The 25,244-nt window shown below is 37.6% G+C and overlaps 1 protein-coding gene across 2 annotated transcripts in view; it reads right to left on the bottom strand.

The window, feature by feature from the left end:
- The window catches only part of LTN1 (listerin E3 ubiquitin protein ligase 1), a 55,281-nt gene that overhangs the window by 28,347 nt on the left and 1,690 nt on the right, over positions 1-25,244 (bottom strand). For both annotated transcript variants that reach the window (XM_043892791.1, XM_043892792.1), the window contains exons 2-16: positions 20,956-21,159; positions 20,251-20,349; positions 18,966-19,196; positions 16,596-16,648; positions 15,662-15,842; positions 11,777-11,950; positions 10,641-10,831; positions 9,503-9,638; positions 7,829-8,638; positions 7,075-7,116; positions 4,327-4,516; positions 3,437-3,676; positions 2,671-2,824; positions 1,707-1,851; positions 782-968 (exon numbers count right to left, since the gene is read on the bottom strand). In XM_043892791.1, coding sequence (XP_043748726.1) covers positions 782-968; positions 1,707-1,851; positions 2,671-2,824; positions 3,437-3,676; positions 4,327-4,516; positions 7,075-7,116; positions 7,829-8,638; positions 9,503-9,638; positions 10,641-10,831; positions 11,777-11,950; positions 15,662-15,842; positions 16,596-16,648; positions 18,966-19,196; positions 20,251-20,349; positions 20,956-21,159 — 3,037 coding nt within the window. The remainder of the gene's footprint in view (positions 1-781; positions 969-1,706; positions 1,852-2,670; positions 2,825-3,436; positions 3,677-4,326; positions 4,517-7,074; positions 7,117-7,828; positions 8,639-9,502; positions 9,639-10,640; positions 10,832-11,776; positions 11,951-15,661; positions 15,843-16,595; positions 16,649-18,965; positions 19,197-20,250; positions 20,350-20,955; positions 21,160-25,244) is intronic.

Here is a 25,244-nt window from a genome sequence, read left to right as displayed (position 1 = left end):
ATTATTCAAATCCTCCTCCACTTTCATACTATTTTGTACAGGTCACATGGCTACCTGCAATGCTATACCATTTCCTAGAATGGGGGGCATTTTCCAAATCCTTTTGAAATTCAACATCTGAATGACCACTTGCCGGGGGAAAAATTATAGCCCTATACAAAGGGACTGATCTAAAAATTAACTGAAAAAAAATTAATTGAAAGTTCAGAATCCCTGATGAAACACAAGACTTGTTTAACCATTTTCCTTAGGGTTATGTGCTGCAGGGTCTGCTTTTATTGACGACATGGCAGCTAAAGCAACTGTGGTGGTGGTTTACTCCCTCAGTCGTGTGTCCCACTCTTTGCGACCCCATGGGCTGCAGCCTGCCAGGCTCCTCTGTCCATGGGACTTTCCAGGAAAGAGCACTGGAGTGGGCTGCCATTTCCTTCTCTAGGGGATCTTCCCCACCCACAGACTGAACCTGGGTCTCCTGTATTGCAGGCGGATTCTTTACCGACTGAGCCACTAAATTCTGCTCTACTGATAACAAGACTATAGCAAGATTTTTTGGTATGATTCCATCTGATTTGCAATTTAACATTCATCTCTTAAGAGGCCTCAATTTCTAATCACTAAAATAATTTAAAGGAGCTGAAGATTTTTCATTCTTTAAAAACTTAAAAGTATCATCAAAATTATTTCAAAATTTTAATTAACTTTAATTAAATTCAAGATTTTAAATAATTTAATTTTAATTAATTCAAGACATGTATTTATCTGAATGCTCATATATACTTACTTATTTTCTCAAGTTCATTATTTTCTAGGACTGTTTCCTTTTTCAGTGCAACTAATATCATTTTGCTCAATAATGCTGAAGTACACAAATGGCTGGGAAGTTTCTTTGTATCTTGCTCTTTAAAATCTGTTTTGAAACCCTCATAATTCAAACTTAATCTTCCTTCTAAAAGAGGCCTATGCAACCACTGTAAAAAAAAAACAAAAAAAACATTAAATTATATACAAAATCATTCAACAGTCTAAATTATTTACTACCTACACAATTAAGACAGGGAACATTAATGAAGTTAGTAGAATATCTTCAAAATGTTCTTAGAATAATTTCAAAAATGAAGCTATTGCTAGCTTACTAGTAAAAAGCACAGAAGCCTAGAAATTTGGTTTCTACTAGCAGAAATTCAGAGAAGGCAATGGCACCCCACTCCAGAACTCCTGCCTGGCGAGTTCCATGGACGGAGGAGCCTGATGGGCTACAGTCCATGGGGTCGCAAAGAGTTGGACATGACTAAGTGACTTCACTTTCACGCACTGGAGAAGGAAATGGCAACCCACTCCAGTATTCTTGTCTGGAGAATCCCAGGGACGGGAGGCTGTTGGGCTGCCATCTATGGGGTCACACAGAGTCGGACACGACTGACGTGACTTAGCAGCAGCAGCAGCAACAGAAATCATCAACACGTGTATTTGAGGGTAACTTCAGGACACAACTATGTCCTATTCACCGTGTACCATGTCAACTGCTGTGTCAACTGCTGTCTTGTAAATATCAAATATCCAATATATGAGCATTCAAAGGCAGAAAGGGAAAGTAAGATACACATTTCATTTACGTTTTTTATTTCCCAAAATAAAATTAAAATATTTAAGCCTGCATGAAATCCAAACTTTAGAATGATATGAGCACTCTCCAATATCAAACACACCTGTACGGGAAGAGACTGTCTCATTTTTTCCCATTCGCTGTTGTCTGGCATTACACTTCCAATATAAACTCCCAGGAGATTAGCATCTTTACTCTCCAGAAGAGCATTTAGCAAATCATCAACAGCAGACAACAGCACCTGAAGACTGAAAATAAAGCAAGGACCTTAACTGCTAAGTTATGCTACAACCAATCTGAACACCCGGGTATACATTAAATACCCTATGGCAGATAACAGTTTACCTGAGCAAAAAGACAGATGAAAATAAAGGTACGTGACACCTCCACCCTCCTCTTATGACTGACATACACAATTGAACAGGGGATTTCATCCAACATTCATAATTTGAAATTAAGTGCTGTTTCTATTTCGGAATGAAGGAGACCTATTTCAGATCAGGTATTTCTGAAAAACAGCTACTTCACTTCATGAGAAGAGCATGATACTCAGAGAAAGATTTAACCCAACCATGGCAGCTCTGGATGTGTTCTCTTAGTTTTCAATTTTTTATTTATAGATTTAAGTACGCGATGTGAAAAACACCTACAATTTCATGTGAAAAACACCTACAATTTCAATCACTTACAACAGTGGCTACCAGACCCCCCCAAAAAACCAACAATGAAGGACGATCACTGTCTGTGGTGGCCGTGCGAGGTTACAGAGTTACAGCTCACACCAGTGCAAGACCAGGACAGAAACACGTCACATCCGTGACCATAAGTCAGGAGTTCGGCAGGTAAGCAAAAACAAATCATTCTTCAATGACTTGAGTTCAAACGGGTGATCATTAAAACAAAATCCTTTTGGAAAAACCTATTTGGATCTTCTCTTAGAATCCTGTGGGTTTCTTATGTAACAAGTCATTTTTCACAGGCACTCACACTAATCACGAAATCTTATTTAAGGACAATGATCAGTTATTAAAGAGATACTCTGCAATGGAGCATCAAAAAAAGGTTACCTTGTGACATCCAAAGTCGAAGACTGAACTTGGTTCTTCAGCCACAGAGCAGATAAACGTAGGAAGGTGCTCTGTTTATATGTGTCGCCAGTTCGATGAACCAATAAATTCACACCAGAGAGCCAAGTGTTTTTCAGTTTACTGATGATAAAGTCTAAAATCAAGATGTCAACAGTAATCTGTAGTCCCTCTAAACTAACTATCAGCAATACAAATACTTTAAAGCACTCACTGCAGATCTGAGATTTTTAAGGTACCATTAAGAAAACATAAAACTATTATTTGCTTGCCAAAACAAAATAACTATGTCATAAATATGTGATGGTACAAGCTAGTTCATGCCATATAAATGTAAAAATGGTAAGAATCTCAATTTCATTTTAATATATACCAAGATTGAATGTTTCTAACTATTAAGAGAATGAGATATTAATATACCCCTTTATGAATATGGAAACTGAGGCATCAAGAAATTAGCAACTTGCCAGAGATACCAGTGAAGGGGTTAAGACTAACTCATCCATCACAGCAGCTTCTAAACAGTTCCCTCAACATCAAGTCAGAACTTGAGACAAAATGTCTACATTCATCTTGGTTTAGAAACTTGGTTTCTAAAGCTCAAACTGTTTTAAGATTTGTATCCCTTTACTCAAAATGCTTTCAACTGGCAAACACATTATGATTCAATTAATAAAGCCTGGGCACTTACACTATGAAGGTCAGAGCCGGAGAATCCCAACAAAACATTTGAGCAGTAGGCTATTACCTGGCAAATGTGTTTTTTCTTTGCTCTCAGCACATAACTGAAAGAGAGTTAATAATAAATCTTCAGATGATGGCATTAGCAAGCATCCTTTCGCTGAGCTGAAGTAGTTATAGGCCACATCACAGATAAAAGACACTGATGAGTCATTATTTTCAGCTTCTGACAATTTCTTTGCTTTGGATAAAGTTTCATGAAGTTTAACAATAATTCTTTCAACATAAACTTCTCCAATCAAGTAATCTAGAGAAAAAAATTCAGGCAGACAAAATATAAATAATATTAACAGTGAATTTTCTTTCAATCTTTTTCATTTTCAATTGGTATATTTTAATACTTTACTTTGGGTTAATATTCCACCTTGTCTCTCCATGTTTTTTAAAAAACAAGGTGTTTATGTATTAGACAGAAGAAAACTACATCAATAAATCAGTCTGTTCCCTCACACATAAAAGCCCTCATCTCACATAAAAAAAGTTTTAAATTAAGTAAAAAAGACAAAATAAGCATGAACAGTTAAATTCAAATCCCTTTAAAATATAAAACTAAAAGTAATAAATATCTCAAATCATGTTACAAAGGAAAGAGGGGATGACAGAGGACAAGATGGTTGGATGGCATCCCCGATTCAATGGACATGAGTTTGAGCAAACTCCTGGAGATGGTGAAGGACAGGGAAGCCTGGCGTGCTGCAGTCCATGGGGTTGCAAAGAGCCAGGCACAGCTGAGCAACTGAACAACAACAGGGTGTTTACAAAATTAAGATATCTGAATGAACTAAACCCTGCTATTTTCAACTAATACTATGCTAACTGAATAACATGGAATCCCCCCAAAAAGGTGAAAAAAATGACTCCCTTCCTTCTGAAAACACAAGCCATATGTTTACTTACCGTTTTTAACATGTTGGGATAACACCAGGCTTAAAAGAGTCCATCTTTCCGAGAAGTAAGGTTCAGAAGATACTGTGGATTCCAAGTCTTTGTTACAAAGGTGCTCTGCCAAGGTTACCAATTTCTCTCCAAGGATATCTCCTTTGAGCCACAGCGTTACTAAAGCATGATTATCTGAACTAGAGCATGCCTAAAAACCATAAAAATCATAGCAAAGATTAGGATCAACATTAATTAAAAAAAAGTGTACCTGCCCAAAATATTAACCTGCACCTGAGTACCTCCCTTCATCAGCATGGCCCCAACTTAAACCCCCACTTCTCCTCCTCAAATGCTAAGAAAGCTGGTATCTTCCCTACTCCCCACTAAGCCTCGCTTATGTACACTTCCATGTTTTGTTCATGCTATCTTCCCAACCATAAATATTCCCCCTCTCTTTTATTTATCAAAATTACATCCATTACTATATTCAGTATAAATCCCACCTGCTTTGTGAAGTCTCCCATAACAGCCCATACTCATCACTGCTTTTCTCTGAATTTCTAGAGCAAATAATGTTTCATCTGTGTATGTCTTGTTTCCAATGAAACTGTAAGTTCCTTGAGAGCAGAGACTGTCTTAAACTTCTTTGATACCTGCTATCAACACTGTAGATATGTTCAACAAATAATGAATGGATGAACTTCAAAGACAGATTTTAAAATGCTCTACAAATGTTAAATTGTTGTTCATTAATTTTGTTAAAATTAAAGAATAATTAACATATAATAGTGGCAAATTACTTCAATATGAACAATGGGACTTATTATTTGCCCAAATTTTATGAAATAGTTACTGAGGCCAGATATCTGACAGCAACTGGTTTATTTTCACGGGGTGGGGAAGTCAAGGAAAAAAACTGTAAATCCACCCCCAAAAGCATGGTGATCCATGTTCCCAGAGCTTCTTTTGGTTTAAGGGCTGAGAAGAAAGGAATTTGCAACCTGGTTCATTTCAAAGCAATCTGGAAAAAAAAAATCCAAATGCGGATTGGGTAGTGTCTGAATAACTATTTATCTCCTTATTTAAAATATTGTAGGTAACGAGAGCTTTTATTTTAGCCCAAGCTTTATCACTATTCTGGCTTTATGACCTCATACAAAGCTCTTAATCAACCCAGACCTATTTCCTAATTTAAAAAATGAACATTAACTTAGAAAATCTGTAAGGTCCTCTCTGGTTACAAAATTCAGGTTTGTTTTTAAAGAAGCTGGCTTTAGGACTCTGCTCATAAAGTAAGAAGTTGCATAAAAACATAAGAAAAACAAGAATTTAGATGGCTATTAATATTGGCTTTCCTAAGGCAACTTACCAAATAAAAACCAATCTATAGAATCCAGAAAGTAAACTCCTGAATAAAAAGTCTCTCAGGTTATCAAAACATGAAGTCCAACCTCTCAATGTTTTAACACTTTCACAGAAAGAATCTGACCAAAGGATACGGAAGCTAGTTAGGCATGGAAGTACAGAGGCAAACACTGGCTGTGAAATCCCAAATGCTGCCCAAGTCTTCCAAACAGAGATTATCTGAACTATGTGGTACCTTCCTAAGTTGGAAACAGATGTATCAATCTTCTCTTATCAAATTAGTAACTACTTTTGCTCTGATTTTAGACTTATCTAGCAGTTTTATCATAATTTGGCTTTTCATGTAGCCTTCCTATCTGGAGAGAGGTACTGGATAAAGTAATTCAAACGGTGTGCCTGATAAATTATACTTCTCATTGAAAAAGAGTAAATTAATACTCAGTGTTTGTTTTGTAAAAATAAACTGTTGGGGGAAATGGGGAGTTTTTGCTTAATGTGTATAGAGTTTCAATGTTGCAAGGTGAAAAAGTATTGGAGATTGGTTGCACAATAACGTAAATATTAATGCTTAACACTTCTAATATTCACTTAATATTAACACAACACTCCTGACACTGCTAAACTGTACTTAGAAATGGTTAAAGATGATAGAGTTTATGTGTTTTTTTACCATAATTTTAAAATACAGGAAAAAAGAAAAACTTTCGTAAACTAGAGTTATGTATGTAAAATTTTTAAATAATGGAAAAATGCTTTTAAAAAAGGATAACTTTTAGGTAGCTAGTCATAACATTTCTTTGGTTGGAAAAGTGTTACATTATATAATTTACAACTTCATTAGGAAAGAATACTTAAGTCATTTAGAAAATTTTCTAAATTGTTTATGTTCCTTGACTTCTTTATATTATCCTCATCACTAATTTTCTTCCTTAGTCAAATGGCAATTAAATAAAGGTGGGAAGACTTTAGTTTGCCTGTATGGTACTCCAGGGTAAAACAAACTTAATTTATTGATGTGTTCTACTTAAACCTAGAAACACTCAATCCATCTCTAGAGAAGAAAAAATAACTAGGGTAACAAGAGGAAATCTTAGCTTAAAATATAAACTAAGATAAAAGATAAAGCATTTAACTCTTCCTTTGTTACCCACTAGGGAAGAAACATTAGATTTTCAGAAATCTGTTCATTTTTCCCTGATATTCCTAACCAGAAAAATAATTCTAAAGAAAGGTGAACACCTTTCTTTAAGTTAAGTCTTCCCAAATTATGTGAAGAAAGCTACAGTAATAGGGAAGTTCTTTAACAGAGACACCTGATCACATACTAGTATATGAATATGGCTGTCGTTTTTTTTTTCCTTCACCTATAAATACAGAAAAAAGACAGTATCTCTAAGGTACCTTTTCAATGATCTGAAGAACAGAGTTCCATTTCAGCTCCACCTAAAAGAAGAAAGAGAGAAACAATCTGCTAGGACAAACAGTAACTGGTAAAACTTTTTACAAGCAAAAGTGAGCATGGCATCACTACAAAACTAAAATGCTTTTTAGCTAGTCCTAGTTTAAAGAGTCCAACTTTAAAGACTGCAAGAACTTACCGTTTCATTACCAAGTTTTTGTCATCTCAACATATTTACTCTTACTGGACAGCGACCCAGAAGTCTCACATACTTCTTAATCCCAATCAAGAATACACTGTCTGCAAACTGACATTCATGGTCAAGAAACAATCTCAAATAACCCCCATCCAGGTCTCATTCTACTCATCCATCATCAGCGCGCCAGTATATAAACCACTACAGCTGAAAGAGAGCAGGGGCTTCCCAGGCGACTCGCGGTGAAGAATCCACCTGCCAACGCAGGAGACACGGGGTGCAGCCCTGATCTGGGGGGACTCCACGTGCCGTGCGGCAACGGAGCCCGTGGCCCCAGCTACTGACCCTGCGCCTGAAGCCCGGGAGCCACAACCACTGAAGCCGAGGGCCTAGGGCCGGTGCTCCTCAACCAGAGAGCCGCTGGAGAGAAGCCCGCGCGCCGCAAGCAGCGAGCATCCCCCACTCGCGCAACTAGAGAAAAGCCCCGCAGCAATGAAGACCCAGCACAACCAAAAATAAATAATAAATTAATTTTTAAAAAAGGTACAGAACAATGATACCTCAGTAAGATCATCCAGAATCGCTTTTCTTTCCACATTATCATCACAGCAACAGAGCGCACTGTACAGAATGTCCACCAGGAAACCGGCATCCTTCCTTTGATCTTCGGTTAGCCAACCGGTTACTTTCTGGTACAGAAACTGCACTGCTGGATTTTTCTGTACAAGCTTGGCTATTTCAAGAGGCTTGTCTTTGACAGCGCCCTGCTTTTCATCACCGATCAGCACTTTAAACACTTGGCTTGAGGAGAACGAGCTGAGCAGGGTGGAAAGAAACCTGAGATGCTGCTCCGACTTTCGTTCGTTGACGTAATTAATGCTCATCTCTGCCAGTTTACAGACTAAGTCTTCCAAAGGTTTTTTCCTCAGCGGGGATATAAGGTCAGAGCAACTCGGAGAGACAGAAGGTTCAGCCATTAACTCAGAGCCTTCCCTGTTCTCTCCCTCTGAGGAGACACATTTTTCATTCTTCTTATTATTTTCTGGCATCTCATCAGCAAACCTGACCTTACCAACTTTTTTTTTATTTAACTTCAAGGAGCTCTTGGGCTTTTGAAGCACCTGCAATAGATTAGAAACACCCAAAACTGACTTAACATCGGCTTCTGGCTCATTGATTTTCTTAACACAGATCTCTGATAGTCTTTCCCAGAAATTCAGCAGCACTTTCTCCAAGTTGCGGGCTGTTTTATCATCTTTTTCCAAATCGGCTCTGGCTTCCCAGGAACTTAAAGTTTCTGCCAAATGGTTAAATAGCTGCCCATCTTGCAACTTTGGGTCTTTGAGAACTGCATCAATAAAAGGAATCAACTGAAAGAGAAGGCAGAAATATAAAAGTTCACTTTTCAGGAGAAATAAAATCTGAACCTTATTTGTAAAGTATTATCAATTTTCTTATTTAATAACTGAAAAACATGATTTTCACCCCAAACTCTGAAAAGAGTTAAGTTGAACTGGAAAATAATTTTCACATCATTCAAAGAGCCTAATGATTTCACTGCTTCTCCTGTGAATTACTTTTCATGGTATAACTGACCAAGATTATTGGTCATCAACAAGTAATACAGTTTTCTTTGTATCTTCTGAACTTACTCAAGTTTTTTGCTTTTTTCTAAACCAATATGAAAGAAATATAAGACCCAAAGAATTCAGAATGCTTTCTCTTAAATTACAAAGATAAGGAAAATTAAATATCTGAGATCAACTAGAATCTGGGCTTCTATAATCACAGTAATTAGTTTCCTGCCTTAAGGAACCTTATTCCAGAACCCGCTTTTATCACTAGTCCTAAAAGCTAAGCACAGTTATTCACAAAAGGATAGATGTACTACATATTTTAGAAGGAACAGGATGATTATTATATAATTTAAAATAAAACACAAAAGACTGAAAATCACATCTTCTAAATTGTTTTCCATTTCAACTCTCTAAAACAGGGTTTGCACAACCAGAGAATAACTAGCCCTTAGACATTATGGTATAATGATAGTAACTAATAATACAGAAATTTTATTTATCTGGTCAGTAATACACATTACTGTATAAAAAGTTACAAATCATAATGAAATCTTTACAAGGAAGGCTAATTAATAAAAATGACAGAAACACACACAATGAGCTTGATTCTTTACATGTAGTGTGCAAAGGCAGTGATGAGTTTTACAATATAAATACCTGATCATTGACGAGCATCTCTTCTATCTCTTTCTCCCCTAAGTTTTGTTGCATTATAAAACGTAAGCATTCAAAAAAAGCAGATATCACTGCTGAGCACTCTGAAAAGCTGGTTTTGGTTCTTTCTGTTGATAGCCTAAGAAATAATAAATATGTGTGGCTTATTCTTCCATGAAAAAGAAAATAAGCAATTCAAAAACACCAAAATAAAGACATGGAAAACGATTTCTAAAAAATAAAATTATTAAATGAAAAACTAACGCCAACCAACCAAAATACAGCCCTATTAGAATATGAATTTGAAGAACTGAAAAAAAGCATATTTTCAAAAATGGGTCCACAGAAGATAACATTTATTTTCTATTCATGAACCAATCCACCTGCAAATTTCAAAGAGAAGCTTTAAACAAATAAAGATGGTAGTGTTGTGAAAAAAAATTAATCATTAATAAAACTGGGTATCTTTTACTAAGTTCAACAAATACACTGAAATGACATTTTAACTGTGAGTTTAAAGAGCTATTATATTTAAGTTAATGGAAGACGTCACCAGTTGATTTTCTGCATGTGGGCATTTGTATTTATCAATATACAAAAAAATGGGTCATTGAAAAGGAGCCTATTTCCACCTAAAGGGTCTTACAATACTTTACCTCACTTTCTGCTAGTCTATCACTGAAGACTTGAAAGTATCACAAAAAAGAATTCCAATTATAATTGTCTGAAAACTTTAGAAGTGTTTAATGAACAGCAAAACAATCTGAGGAAATTTAAGTATGACAATGTCATTCTGTCCAGTTATAAAAATAAGAAAAAAATACATTTGGCTTTAAAGGTCAAAAATTCAAATTCCTGGGGTTTCCCTGTTGGCTGAGTAGTAAAGAATCTGCCTGCTAATTCAGGAGACACAAGTCCGATCCCTGATCTGGGAAGATCCCACATGTCGCAGAACAACTAGCTTGCACGCCTCAGCTACTGAGTCTACGTGCTACGACCACTGCAGCAGGCGCTCCCCAGAGCCCACGCTCCGCAAGGAGAGAAGGCGCGGCAGTGAGGCAGCCGTGCGCCGCACCCAGAGAAAAGCCCGAGCAGCCGTGAAGGCCCAGCACGGCCAAACCAGATAAACAAACAACCTTACCCTGCAACTAGGGAGGTGAGGAAATTCTTGAAGAAATCCAGCTTTGGATCTGTAATGGACTGAGGGAGTTTGCTGATGAAGGGCAGAAGATAAGGATATATCACAGTAGCCAGACCCCGACCTCCTTCACGAACCACAGCTGACAGCTTGGGAAACACACTTTTTTTTGCATTTACATGAAGCCAACAGTCCTTATCAAGAAAAAAGAAAAAAAGATTATAATAGTAATTAGAGATCATAAACATACATTTCCCAATCAAGAGAAAAGACATAGAGACTCTCAAAAATAAAATTCAAGCATTTTACCTAAAGGGGGTAAAAAAATCTGTCAGTACAAACTAAAAATTTGAAATTATAAGAAATTTATTACATATGGTAACCAGGTATCCAACATGCTTCCAGGGCAATATGGATCAAAAATAATTATTTAACTTGAAAGATTCCTAAAAAAGCTGCTTTCTAAACAAGTTTAAAAAAAAAAAGCGGCTTTCTAAAAGTGACAGCAGTTATTGTTGTTGTTTAGTCTCTAAGTTGTGTCCAACTCTTGCGACCCCATGGACTGTAGCACAACAGGCTGCTCCGTCCTTCAATATCTCCTAGAGTCTTAAATGTAAGATTCAGATATGTTGACTTCGTTAAGCCATATAAGAATTGATATTGACTAAAGTGAAGGTAAAATAAAAACTCTATTTCATTTTATAGTCAGTTTAAGATTTTACCAAGTTTTGGATTAAAGTATTTGATGTCCAAGAAAGCATTTTTCTAGCAAGTTTTAAAAATTATAACCTGATAGGCTCTCTTGCATGGTATGTAAGGCTTCTAAAACACAATTAAAGGAACTTCCCTGGTGGTCCAGTGGCTAAGACTCCTTGCTCCCAACGCAGAGGCCCCAGGGTCCCATTCCTGGTCAGGGAACTAGATCCCACAAGAGGCAACCAAGAGTTCATGTGCCTCAACTCAAGGTCCCAACTAAAAGACCTCACATGCTGCAACTAAAAATCCTGTGTGCACAACAAAGATCAAAGATCCTGCATGCTGCAACTAAGACCCAGTGCAGCCAAATAACTATGGGAAAAAAAACCACAATTAAGAAGACAAGTATTCCCAGATATACTAAATGCACCTCTCTGACTTACCTCAACAGTTGTAAGTGTATAAAGTACAGCTTCCCAGAGGGCAGGGCATACAATGGGATCACTGTCATCAATGCTAAGAAGAACGGATGGGCTCACTTTGGATGCTTCATCCTTCATCAAGTGTGGAATACGCTGGCACAAAGCAGAAACTAACTCAAAATAGGCTGAGCGGATCTGAAAGAAAAAGTGGAAAGCTGACTTAAAGTCTAGTAAAGATATGATAAAATTTTTTTTATTTATGGCCATGGCAGGTAGGTTATACATACTAACCTTCCATAAATAAAACTAAAAGGGTTAGTAAAAACTTTTTAAGAATCTTAACATTAAAAAAAACCTTAAGGACACCACATGGCTGAAAAGACATTAGGATTTACCAAGCCAAAAGTGAAGGCACAAAGAATTCAACTTTCTACTTCTTTGGCTCAAGCAAATAGAAATCTCCAGTCTCAGAAGCCTTCATTTGGGGATTCAAATTATTCCTACGAATATACCAGTCAGTACAAAGCTGAACACAGTCAAACAAAAAATAAGATACTATGAGCTACTATGAGCAGAAACAAAAGATAAAGCACATTTATAACTCAAAAATAAAGACCAAAAACTCAACTTACAAATAGGCAAAAGAATATGGAATAGTGAGATTGATACGTCGATCTTCCTGCAAAGAACAACTACAGACTCTGTGAACCAGACCCAAAAAGCGATCTGAGTGCTCTGAAGACTGAAATATACACTTTGGAGGCAGTGAGAGCACTTGGAGGAAGCAGTCCACACATACCGAGTTCCCATTTTTTCAGCTCTGCCCTGAAGGCGGCTGTAGTCGCCACCAGAGGCACAGGGGCAGCTATAGCGGCCTGAACCCTTCTGGGGGGACTGAAGGAACTAGGAAAAGGAGCCAGGGTAGCCAAGACTGCAGCAGAGCGGCCGGGACCTGCACAGAGAAGACAGGCCCCATCCTGTGTTTAAACAGGAGTCTGCTGTTTGAGTCTGGCCAAGCTGATTGCCCACGAGCACAAACACATCAATACCCTCTGGAGCAACGTAAAATAATCCTGTCTCCAAAACATAATGTGCCAGGCTATAATCGAAATATTTATGTCCAAGATAAAACCTAACATCACTCAACATACAAAAGCCAAGAAAATGTGATCCCATCTCAAAGCATAAGATAATTAACTGAGGCCAATCCCAAGATGATCCAGATGTTACTATCAGACACGGACTTTAAAGCAGCTATTATAACTATACTCAGTAAGGTAAAGAAAACTATAACAACGGAGGGAAAAACACGAGATAAATGTCATTATACATCTGTCCAAGCCTACCGAACATACAGCATCAATATGAACCCTAATGTAAATTATAGACTCTGGATAATAATGATGTTTCAATGTAGGTTCATCAATTGTGGGGAAAAAAAAAAGGTATCACTCTGGTATAGGGATGTTGATAATGGGGGAAACTATGTATGTGAGGGCAGGAGGTATATTTGAAATATCTGCACTTTTCCCTCAATTTTGCTGTAACCTAAAACTGCTCTTTAAAAAGTAGAAAATTTCATCAAAGAAACAGAAGATACAAAAATCAAGTAGAAACTCTAGGTATAAAAGATACAATGTATCAAATTTAAAATGAGCAAAAGGGTTAAAGAGACCCCTCAAAAAAAAAAAAAAAAAAGAGAGGGAATTCCCTGGCAGTCCAGTGGTAAGGACTCAGCACTATCACTGCAGGGGCCTGGGTTTGATCTCTGGTTACAGAACTAAGCTTCTGCTTTCCCACTGGCCACACTATACGGCCAAAAAAAAAAAAGATATACAATGGTCAATAAGCACATTAAAAGATGTTCAATATCATCAGCCCCGAGGGAAATGCAAATTAAAACCACAATGAAAAGTCTCTACTCCAGAGGTCAGCAAACATTTTCTTTAAAGAGCCAGAAAAGAAACATTTTAAACTGCGCAAACCATATGGTCCCTGTCACTACTTCGCTCTGCCATGGTAGCATAAAGCAGACACAAACATTACAAAAATGATTCACAAGAACAGGTCAGCTGTACCAGATTTTGATTCATGAGCTGTAAGTTGCTGATCCCCGATCCCACATCTGAGACAATGACTTAAAACAACAGACAATATCAGAGTAAGGAAACAGAAATAAAAACCTCATATACTGCTGATCAGAGTGGAAACGGTACAACCACTTTGAAATACTGATACAAGCAACAACAAAGAATCTTCAAAACATTGTGCTGAGCAAAAGAAGCCAGGTACAGGGAAGTCCCTGGTGGTCTAGTGGTTAGGAGTCCAAGTGCTCACTGCCAAGGGCCCAGGTTCAATCCCTGGCCAGGGGAACTAAAATCCAACAAGCTGTGTGGTATGGCCAAAAAAAAAAAAACCAAGCCAAATACAAAGTAATAAATAAATAAGTAAAAAAAAAATTTTTTTCTTAAGTGAGAAAGGTCTTCATAAAGCAAAACCAGTGGTTTTGATTACATCGAAATTAAGATTTTTTTTTTTTAATAAAAGAGGACACATGAAAGGTAACAGAATGGGGGATAATTTCCAATGCCTGAAAGTGACAAAAGGACTAATACTGAAAATATACAAGGAACTCCTATAGAATAAGAAAAAGAATTCTAGTAGAAAAAAAAGAGAAGAAAGATATGAACAAGTAGTCTATAGAGGAAACACAAACATTTCAAAAGCTTATGAAGAGATGGTAAGTCGCCAGTTAACAGAGTAATTAAACTTAAAGACAGCTTCATTTGAGACTGATAAAAAAATAGGAAGTTGAATGATGCCTAGTCCTGGCTACAATATAAGATACATATCAATAGTATTCATCACGTATTGCTGGTTGAGCATAGAGCAATGCAGCCCATCAGGTGAGCACTCTGGTGCTACTTCAGAAAATTAAGTATGCATATACTGTTTGACTCAGCAATTCAAAAACTACGAGGATTTCAGAAAAAGAAATTCTCACAGATCCGGGGATACATGAATGAAGATGCTAACCGCTGCCTTATTTGTGGGAGCAGAGAGTCCGAGGCAACCAGGGTGTCTATCACTGGGGAAGTGAACAGGTATAAAATGGAATGAACGCAAACTTCTGAGTACTACCCATCAGTGAGAAGCCACGGACCAACTGTACACATACAGGAATGTGAAATAGTTCAGTACTTTAAAAAAAAAATTACCAAGTAAAAGGCAATAAACGAGATGAAATATAACACTGAATTGTTCATGTTGAATTAAAAACACATAGGTTGGGACATGCCTAACAAAGAAAATTAGATAAACTTCACTCAGGCATGAATGCTGTGTGGGAGTTCAAAGTTAGTGAACCAACAATATATATTAAATAAGGTGTCTTTAAACAGACAAACATAAAATAAGGTAATGTACTGACCAATTACCGAAATGTTGTGACCAGAGACTCACAGGAACCCTAAGAGCAATGCTTCAGTATGCAGGGTTTGTGCACTTCACAGAATATAATTATCATAAACAATGAGACAACTACACAGGCAAAAGCACACAGATTAATCACATTTAGAATGGTCAGCTGGTGGAGGTGGAGAAGGGAGAAAGACAAAAGGGAAAAAACAAATACATTAAATGAAAAAGCATTAAACACACACACATACAAGTTTTGAAGTGCCATGAACAGAGGAAGACGACGATTCAACTCTGCATCTGAGGTCCAAATAACTAAGTAAAAAAATGGAAATACTGTAACATTCTAGTAAGACAGGCGATTCAGTCCCAGCACAAAAATGTGTTTGCAGAGTTTAAACAATAAACATTAAGCATAAATAAAAACTAACAAGATCAGGGGAGAAAAAGGAATCAGAGAAATGTCTTAAAACCAAAAGTTTAAGATACCTGAGGTATACTGTGTTTTCCATACTTCCAAAACTTATTCTGTGATAAAAGAGACTTAAATTTCTCCTCCAGAGAGTCAAGCTCATTATCAGGTAACAGGCAAAGCAATTTCTTTAATGCCAATAAGGAACAAGTTACGACTCGATAGAATTTAGCATCTCTCTCTTCCTCTGGAACAGTTCTTGATGTAAAAAGAAAATAAATATACATAAGGATTGAGAATAAGACAAGCTACGTATGCAGAACTTCTTTTTTAAATGTTTTATCACTGAGTATCTACCCAAGTTACTTTATTTCTATACTCATTCTCCCTGTGTCAAGCCCCCACAAAATACGAATATACATACAGTTTTAATCACATATTTTTTTAATAATACCAGGTTAAAGTAGATGCAAAGGAGTGGCCTGAAATAAGTGTATACATATACATCACTCTCAGTAGCAGTTAACTGGATGATTCTGGAGAATAAATAATACTGCATCGAAGACTGCTTTCCCTTACAGACTCTTAATGGCTTCATTAGAACATAAGAGTAAAAGGCAAATGGAACATCTTACTATTCTTTTAATAGAACTATTCACAGTTCTTCAATTATTTTCATCCAGACCTTAAAATGTTTCCTGCTATGACTGTCAAAAAGCAAATGTGGAAAAAAAAATCTAAAAACATCTTTTTGTAAAAGAACCAAATGTGTGAGCTCCCAGATAATTCAAATTAAATAGAGGGACAACTTGCAGGTAAAAGCACTTAAAACTGCACCTGGTAAATAACATTGCATTAAGTATCTTCATCTCTACATTCTGAATCCTTTTTCTCTTTTTTAAAGAATCCCTTTTTTCAACATCACATTGAAATTATCCTCTTGTTACCTATGACCAATGAGTGCAACAGAGTTTCACTTAACCTGAGTCACATAGACACAATACAACTTACTGTGGGTCACTGAGGGTATCAGGTGTTTCTTTGATAAGATGATCCTGTAGCACCTACAAGGGGGGATTGAGATCTTACTGAACTGTTTGGTGAAGAGACAAGAGTATAAACTACATCTTACCTAAAAGTTCTTAATCCTCTTCCTCGCAAAAGAAGCAAAACTAAAAGGTCTGAATTTCACCAATTACTAATTTCACCCTTACTAATTCCCAAGGTTGGCAGCTGTTAGGGTAAAGAAGGATAGGGTACTTCTTTCAAACATCTCTAGCTTCCGCCAGGAGGAACTTCTCCCTAAATACTCTTGTCCTCTTGCTTTTACATTCCTCTCTGCAGGCAGTAGTGAAGTGAAAGGACAGCTGATTAGTAGGTCTGGGACAGAATCAGGCTCTGCTTCCCTCGCCCGGCTCTTTGGAGCACCTCCCTGCTCACAGGGAAGAACACACATAGTGTTCTGCTCCATCACAGAGGAGGGTCTAAGGTTCCATTTGAAATGCAGAGTAAGACTGCTTACTTCGGGGTGGAGTACCAGCAAGTCCACAGCTCCAGTATTAATTTTATCAGCAATAACAATAGCCAGGGTTTACTGAGCTTTTCCACCCACCAGGAATCCCATGCATTACCTAAATTAATCCTCACTACAGTAACTCAGTGAAGTACCAGGGAATTCCCACTTTAATAGATGACGAAATGGAGGCCGAGAAACTTGCTCATGGTCAAACACCCCAGCTAATGGCAGAGAGGGACTGGAACCCAATGGTATGAGCCAGAACCCATGATCTGACAGACACTATGACATTTTAATCTCGTTTGTCTTACTCCTTGCTAATAAATTGATTTTGAACTCAGAAGAGTTCAAACCAGTATCTGTATGACTGTGACACAGCCAACTAAAGGTAAAACAACACAGGAACTAATCCTCGTATTCAATGATCAGTTATTCAATCATAACAAAACCAAGAACAACAACAACAAAAAACTAGGAAGAGCCAAATTAATTGTCTCAAAACCCATTTCCTAAAACTCTTTAAGCGTTCAAACTCATGACACTTCACTCTCATAACATTTACGCTTGATATTTTAAATAAACCAATGATTCCTAATTTACAGTTGGGTCAGAGAACTCCCTTTGAGAGTATGATTAAAGCTAGAAACCCTCACTCTAAAAAATGAACTTTGGTACCCCAGAAAAACAAAGAATGAAGACCAAGAATTTAAATGAGGAACTAGAATGCATATGTGTGCCTGTGTAGAGAGATGCTGGGCAAAGAGATCAGGTATGTAATAAGGGATCATGAAGAATCCTGTAGGCCAAGAGAAGCAATTTGAATTTGTAAGGGTAATGGGAACCACAGAAAGGCTGATGAATTTAAAGGAGGAAGGAAGGAAGGGAAGGAGGGAGGGAGGCAGAGAGAGAGGATGTTTAGGTAGGATTACACACAGGGTGCTATGGAAATATAAGAGAACGACACAGGGGAATGGATGAGGGCATGGTTTTTTTTAAACCTCATCTCTCCTCAATGGACTCACGGCTCACCTATTCTTACTTCTTGCTGTAATACTAACAAGTCTGGAATTTATTTTTTCTAGTTCATGTATTAGGAATGGCAAATGAGGGAAAAAATGAAAAAAGGACAGTATTACACACACAAACTGAGTCATAAGAGCTATGGCCAATATCAGTTTGGTAAAGGTGTTGGCCAAGTGTTGGAGAAATGTATACCTGTTAATGGGAGTATAAATTTGGATGGCCTTTTGAAGGGCAATTTATCCATAACTATAAAAATTTTAAATGTTCTTATCCTTTGACCCAACATATTCAATTACTAGAAGTTCTGGTAACTCCCATACCTACAGCTTATGAAGAGATCTATTCAAAAATGTTCACTGAAGCAGTGTTCATTACCATAAAAAAATGGGGAAAAACCCCAAATGTATACTAATGTGAAAGACGTTAAATAAACTGTAGTACATAAATACAAAGGATTATCAGGATGAAATATATCTATATACATGTATTGATTTGAAAATATGGGAGAAAAAAAGTTTAGATTTAATTTTTAGATGGATTCTTTTTTAGTTTATATATTACAAAGCACATACTTCAATCTTTTAGACATGGTAAGTTAGATAATAAATAAAGAAGGAAAAACCTAAATAATTTAAGAATGGTCCAATTTGAAAAATTAATTATGTTTAAAAAGCCAAAATGGTCAATTTTGTTATACACCATTTAAAAAAGGCAATCTTCCACTGAAACTATTTTCATTTCTCATTCCTTCACAATACTAGATGAAAGAGGTGTCTTTGTAATATGTCTCATATCCCTTAAACACTTTAAAAAATAGACATGGAAAGATCCTTAGGACTTACACTTGTGATTTCATCCTTACAAAATGCTATGGCTTCAGGTTGCTTGCTCGGAGGGAAAGCTGCTTCAAAGGCATCTTTTGCTGCAGAGGCAGCTGGTGTGTAAGTATCACACTGAGCCATCAGCCAATAACCCATTAAACTTTTTAAATAAGGAGCCAAGTGTTTCTTTACTTTAAGGATAAGTTTTTCAAAAGCTTGCTGTGTGGCTTCTCGAACCCGGCGGTCATGATCCTATTGAAAACACAGTAAGGTTTAAAACAGTTCTAACCCATAAAAACAAATAAAGACATTTCTGGGTATGCTATAAAGACCCATTAATAAGAATTCACCTGTGTGCAGAACTAAAGGAAAATCCATAATTATATAGAAAAACTGATTAATTTTTCCTTTTTCCCAATGAGATAAAAAGAACTATATTCAAGATGGAGTCAAGGCTACTCCTGGGATAATGAAGCATTTCATTCTCATTCTTCCAGAGCAAGTATACAAAGAAGTTACATTGTCAAAATTTGTTGCTGTTTAGTCACTAAGTCGCCTCCAACTCTTCTGCACCCTGTGGAGTGTAGCCTGCTACTCTCCTCTGTGCTTGGGATTTCCCAAGCATGAATACTGGAGAAGGTTGCCATTTCCTTCTCCAGGGGATCTTCCAGACCCAGGGATCGAACCTGAGTCTCCTTCATTAGCAGGCGGATTCTTTACTGCTGAGCCACCAGGGAAGCCCTGTCAAAATTTACTATGACTTAAAAGTGTCTAGGGGGGGGCCTTCCCTGATAGCTCAGTTGGTAAAGAACCCACCTGCAATGCAGGAAACCCCAGTTCGATTCCGGGGTTGGGAATATCCGCTAGAGAAGGGTTAGGCCACCCACTCCAGTATTCTTGGGCTCCCCTTGTGGTTCAGTTGGTAAAGAATCCGCCTGGAATGCAGCAGACCTGGGTTCGATCCCTAGGTTGGGAAGATCCCCTGGAGAAGGAAAAGGGTACCCACTCTAGTATTCTGGCCTGGAGAATTCCACGGACTGTATAGTCCACAGGGTCTCAAAGAGTTGGACGTGACTTTCATTTTCACTTTTCACAAGTATCTAGGTAATTCTATAGTAACGACCTATTTTCCGAAAACACATACTCCTCTGCACAACCTACATAATCTAATCTGTATAACCACACTGACGTAACAATCCATAACCCTCACCAAAAATGAATCATATAAATTTGATAGTCCTCATAATGTCAACAAAAACAAAACATCAACACAGCAGAAATAAACTAGGTAAGTCTGAATACTTACAAGCGAAATTTTGCAGAAAATTCTCGGCCAGTATGGAAGAACTCCTTTTACAACTTCTGTCTCTCTCTCTGTACACATAGTTCCAAATTCCTGCATGGCCTAAAAGTCAATTATTAAAATCGTTAGCAATGAATCAACAGCCATAATATTAACTATTGATTATATTTATGCTTTTTAAAATGGCAGAAATATTTTATGTAACATGAGAATACTTTGTTTCTGTTTGTCCCATATAATACTAATCTTAAGAGTTCCATCACAGATCACTATGGGAGAAACTTTTCCTTTTTTTTCCCCCTCTTTTTAAAAAATACAAAACATATACAAGGAAAAAAACCCACTTACAATTATAAGGTCAAAATTACATTATCTAATAGGAAAAAATGTACAGTCAGAATTCCAAAGTGATTCTAAAAAGTGCAGAACAACAAACTAACTTATAATGCAAAAGACAAGTATAAAATGTGTCAGAAAAAAAGTACAATTGTAGAAGTATTTATTAGTGGTAAATTATTTCACTGTTCTTTATATAACATATGCTAATGATGGGAATTCCCTGGTGGTTCAGTGGTTAGGACTCCATGCTTCCAATACAGGGGTCACAGGTTAGATCTCTGGTTGTGCAATTTGGCCAGGAAAAAAAAAAAACCAATGACATTTTAACAAAAAGATTCCCTTGATCATTTTAATGAAAACAAAACTTGCTTTTAATTTTGTTGTGACATCTTTCTTAGAAAGTTTCCGCAGCACCATTCGGAAATCAGAATCCACAAGACTGTCTATTTCTTCAGCTCCTTGAATAGCAGGAACATAGCCTAGGTCACTGTGAAATGTTCCAAAACCAATAAATCCAGGCACCGTTCCCTGTTCTTTGGCAAGGAGTTCTGCAGCTCGGCCACTGTTTGAAGGCTGGTAAGAGAGCAGGGGGAAGAACAGTCAGAGTTCAGGAAGAGTTCAAAATTTAACTAAGTTCTTTAGAATAATTCCCTGACAATTCCCACTAGGAAGCAAACTCATTTGAGGACCTTTTCCCCATAGCCTATGCTTCTATTGTAATGTTCCCCAAAGATGAATACTCTGTCACAAGTACTTAATGATAATGATCCTAGGAGCTATTTCCCGGTTTCCTAAACATCAGAACAACGTTTTTTAAGTTATGACTATAAGCCATTAGGGGCTTCCCAGATGGCTCAGTGGGTAAAGAATCCGCCTGCAATGCAGGAGACATGGGCAGACATGAGTTCGATCCCTGGATTGGGAAGATCCCCTGGAGGAGGGCATAGCAACCCACTCCAGTATTCTTGTCTGGAGAATCCCATGGACAGAGAAGCCTGGTGGGGCTACAGTCCACGGGGTCGCGGAGAATCGGACACACTATACAGTGACTGAGCATGCACACGCACAAATCATTAGAGGCTCCTGACAGCAACTTAACAGCCTGTAGGTCATTTTAAAGAAAAGGAACAAAATTTAAAAAATCAGAATACATCACATGTGGTGAGAATAAGTACTGTTTTGTGAAGTTTTTTATTTCAAGCTTTTTTATAAATAGTATGTATACACATATATGTGTGCTATGTAGTGACGCAAACTTAACTCATAAATGGATTATATCTTTTCATTCATTCACTCATTCAAGAAATTACTGAACAACTATCACAGGATAAGTCTAATGACAGCAACTTCTAGACCAAGAGTTCCCTGTGGGCAGACACACTCATTTCCACATACCAAAGCCTAGCCTAATGGGCTAAAATGGTTACAAACTACATTAGTTATGGACATAAAAATAAATACAGTGGTCAGGATATAAGATACATTCTTTAGTTTTGAATCAGTCAGTGGTTTGTTGGAAGCTACATAATACAGTAGCTTCCAGTAGAATTCTTTGTGACAGATAGAGAAAATACCTAAACTGTTGAAAGAAATTAATGTATTCACTGTCATCTAATACGAAAATGCCTCAGCTCAATGTCCAGGATGACATCACAACCTATCTAAACTCATCTGTTTCTTATTTCTCTGTAAGAATGTCGGAAAATACAAATGTGTGATTTAGTTTGCTGTTACCCAGCAAAACTGTGTTTGGGAAACTCATTTATCAAGAAATAATAACCTGGACTACTTTCTGAACTGAAATGAGTGACCAGAAATGAAAACGGACTCATTTTTTTCCCCCCAAAACAGAAGCATTTAAGACTAATTTCAAAAAAGGTTCTCTATTTGAAGACTTCATTAAAATGAATTAACATTATTCAGTTCACCTTTCTCAATACTGACACATGAATAAAGAGCTGCAAAGATGGACTTAAGAATCCACCTGCCAACGCAGGGGACATGCATTCAAGCCCGGGTCCAGGAAAACGCCATGTCCTGCAAGGCGACCAAGCCTGTGCCCCACACTGACGCTGCAGGGAGAAGACCACCCAGGAAAACTGGAAAAGGCCCGTGTATAGCCACGAAGACCCAGCACAGCCAAAGAGAAAATAAAATTAATTAATTTTTTAAAAGATCTACAAAGGAAGTCAGTGAAGTATAATTTTGAAAACCAACCATGATGCCACTAAGACATTGAAATTTTCTCTATAAACTCATGAGTAAAGTTTCATTGTGAAACAGAATAATGAAATAGTATAAAAAGCTAAAGGAGTCAAGGCTGAACTGACCATAAGATCAGAGCTGATAGTGCAGAAGAAAAGGTATCAGATTTTTACTTTCAAAAATAACAAACTATTTTTAACTAATTATATCTTTTTCAAGGTCTGATTTGAATTTAAAATGTAGTTACCGTTTCTCGTTACTTTCTCCATTGTGGATTAGCTACTGGTACCCACAGTTCAAAAATTAAGAACTTGGATTCTATTTCTGGAAGTTAATTTTCTTATACCACACCTACTTCATTCTTTTGTGCCCAGCTTCTAGAGGCATTTGAGGTGGCAACCCTGAGTCTACAGTTTAAAGACCAAATTCAGGACGACTTTCAAGATTTTCACCATCTGGACTCAACCTCTCCAGTCACCTTCCTGCCACTCGTTTCTCCCCTCATCCACTTCCCTCCTCTCCTCTCTTAATTTTGTTCCCACCATGTGTGTTCCAGTCCCAAATTCAAAACAAAGGTCTCTGCATATGTCATGCCTTTTCACAATTTGATCTTTTAACAGCAAACTTTAAAAAAAATTATTTTTTATTGGAATATAGTTGATTTACAATGTTTTGCTATTTTCAGGTATACGGCAAAGGGGATCAGTTATTCAGTTCAGTCGCTCAGTCGTGTCCAACTCTTTGCGACCCCAAGGACTGCAGCACACCAGGCTTTCCTGTCCATCACCAACTCCCAGAGCTTGCTCAAACTCATGTCCATCAAGTCGGTGATGCCATCCATCTCATGCTCTGTCGTCCCCTTCTCCTCCCGCCTTCAATCTTTCCCAGCATCAGGGTCTTTTCCAATGAGTCAGTTATTCGCATCAGGCGCCCAAAGTATTGACAGCTTCAGCATCAGTCCTTCCAATGAATATTCAGGACTGATTTCCTTGAGGATTGACTGGCTTGATCTCCTTGCAGTCTAAGGGTCTCTCAAGAGTCTTCTCCAACGCCACAGTTCAAAAGCATCAATTCTTTGGTGCTCAGCTTTCTTTATGGTCCAACTCTCACAGCCATACATGACTACTAGAAAAACCATAGCTCTGACTCAACTCTTTGCGACCCAATGGACTGTAGCCCTCCAGGCTCCTCCATCCATGGGATTTTCCAGGCAAGCATACCGGAGTGGGTTGCCATTTCCTCCTCCAGGGGATCTTCCCGACTTAGGGATCAAACCCAGGTCATCTGAACTGCAGGCAGACTCTTTAGCTTCTGAGCCACTAGGGAAGGTGGCTTAAAATGAGGTTGCTGCTGATGCTAAGTCGCATCAGTCGTGTCCGACTCTGTGTGACCCCCATAGACGGCAGCCCACCAGGCTCCCCCGTCCCTGGAATTCTCCAGGCAAGAACACTGGAGTGGGTTGCCATTTCCTTCTCCAATGCATGAAAGTGAAAAGTGAAAGTGAAGTCGCTCAGTCATGTCTGACTCTTAGCCACCCCATGGACTGCAGCCTACAAAGCTCCTCCATCCATGGGATTTGCCAGGCAAGAGTACTGGAGTGGGTTGCCATTGCCTTCTCCATTAAAATGAGGTAACAGTAACTAAATCATTACTTAGGGTGAAGTCATGATTAAACATAAGTTTTCAAACTACCATAATTATAACTGATTTCAGCAAGAATCATCAAAGGATGCTCAAAACCATTAAGTGAAATTCTGCAAGAGGTTAGTCCTAACCTCAAACTACCATTCCACAGATTATGTGCTGTTAGTCAGTGGAAAGAGAAACCCATACAATGAACATCAGCTTAATCAAGTGATTAAACATACACCACACATAATGGGACAGGCAGGCACCATGTGTCTCCCTGGTGTGAGAGGCGCTAAGAAAGACACATCACCCAGGAAGGATTTCTGTCAAAAACTGTTTAACCTGAATCCAATTATGAGGAACAATTAGACAAGTCTACGTTAAGCAAGTCAACTGCCAAATTGTTCATGCTATAAAAGAATGCTCCTCCAAAAAAACAAACAAAAAAGGCACTAAGAAACTGTCTAGATGTAGATGGAATGAATGATCCTTCAATGGCTCGCCAATGTTTTTAAAGTTGTTGTATCGAAAACAGAAGTTCTAGAGAACAATACTGAGATGACTACAGAAGTGTGAACATAATATTGTATATCATTAGATAATATTATTATACTGAAGTTAAATTTTCTGCATGTGATAATTTCTCATGACTATGAAGAAGAAATTTGCTGTTTTTAGAATGTACACGCTGAAGTATTTTGGAATTAAGGGTCATGATTTCTGCCGCTAATTGTCATATGGTTTGGCAAAATACATATATTTACAAAGAGAAAGCAAACGTGACCGGATTACCAACTGGTTTGTGTGTGTGTCTTAAGCTGCTT

Source organism: Cervus elaphus, chromosome 31 (genome assembly GCF_910594005.1).
Source record: "Cervus elaphus chromosome 31, mCerEla1.1, whole genome shotgun sequence".
NCBI lineage: Eukaryota > Metazoa > Chordata > Mammalia > Artiodactyla > Cervidae > Cervus > Cervus elaphus.
Note: the sequence above shows the minus strand (reverse complement) of the source record. Positions and strands in the feature narration are given on the sequence as shown.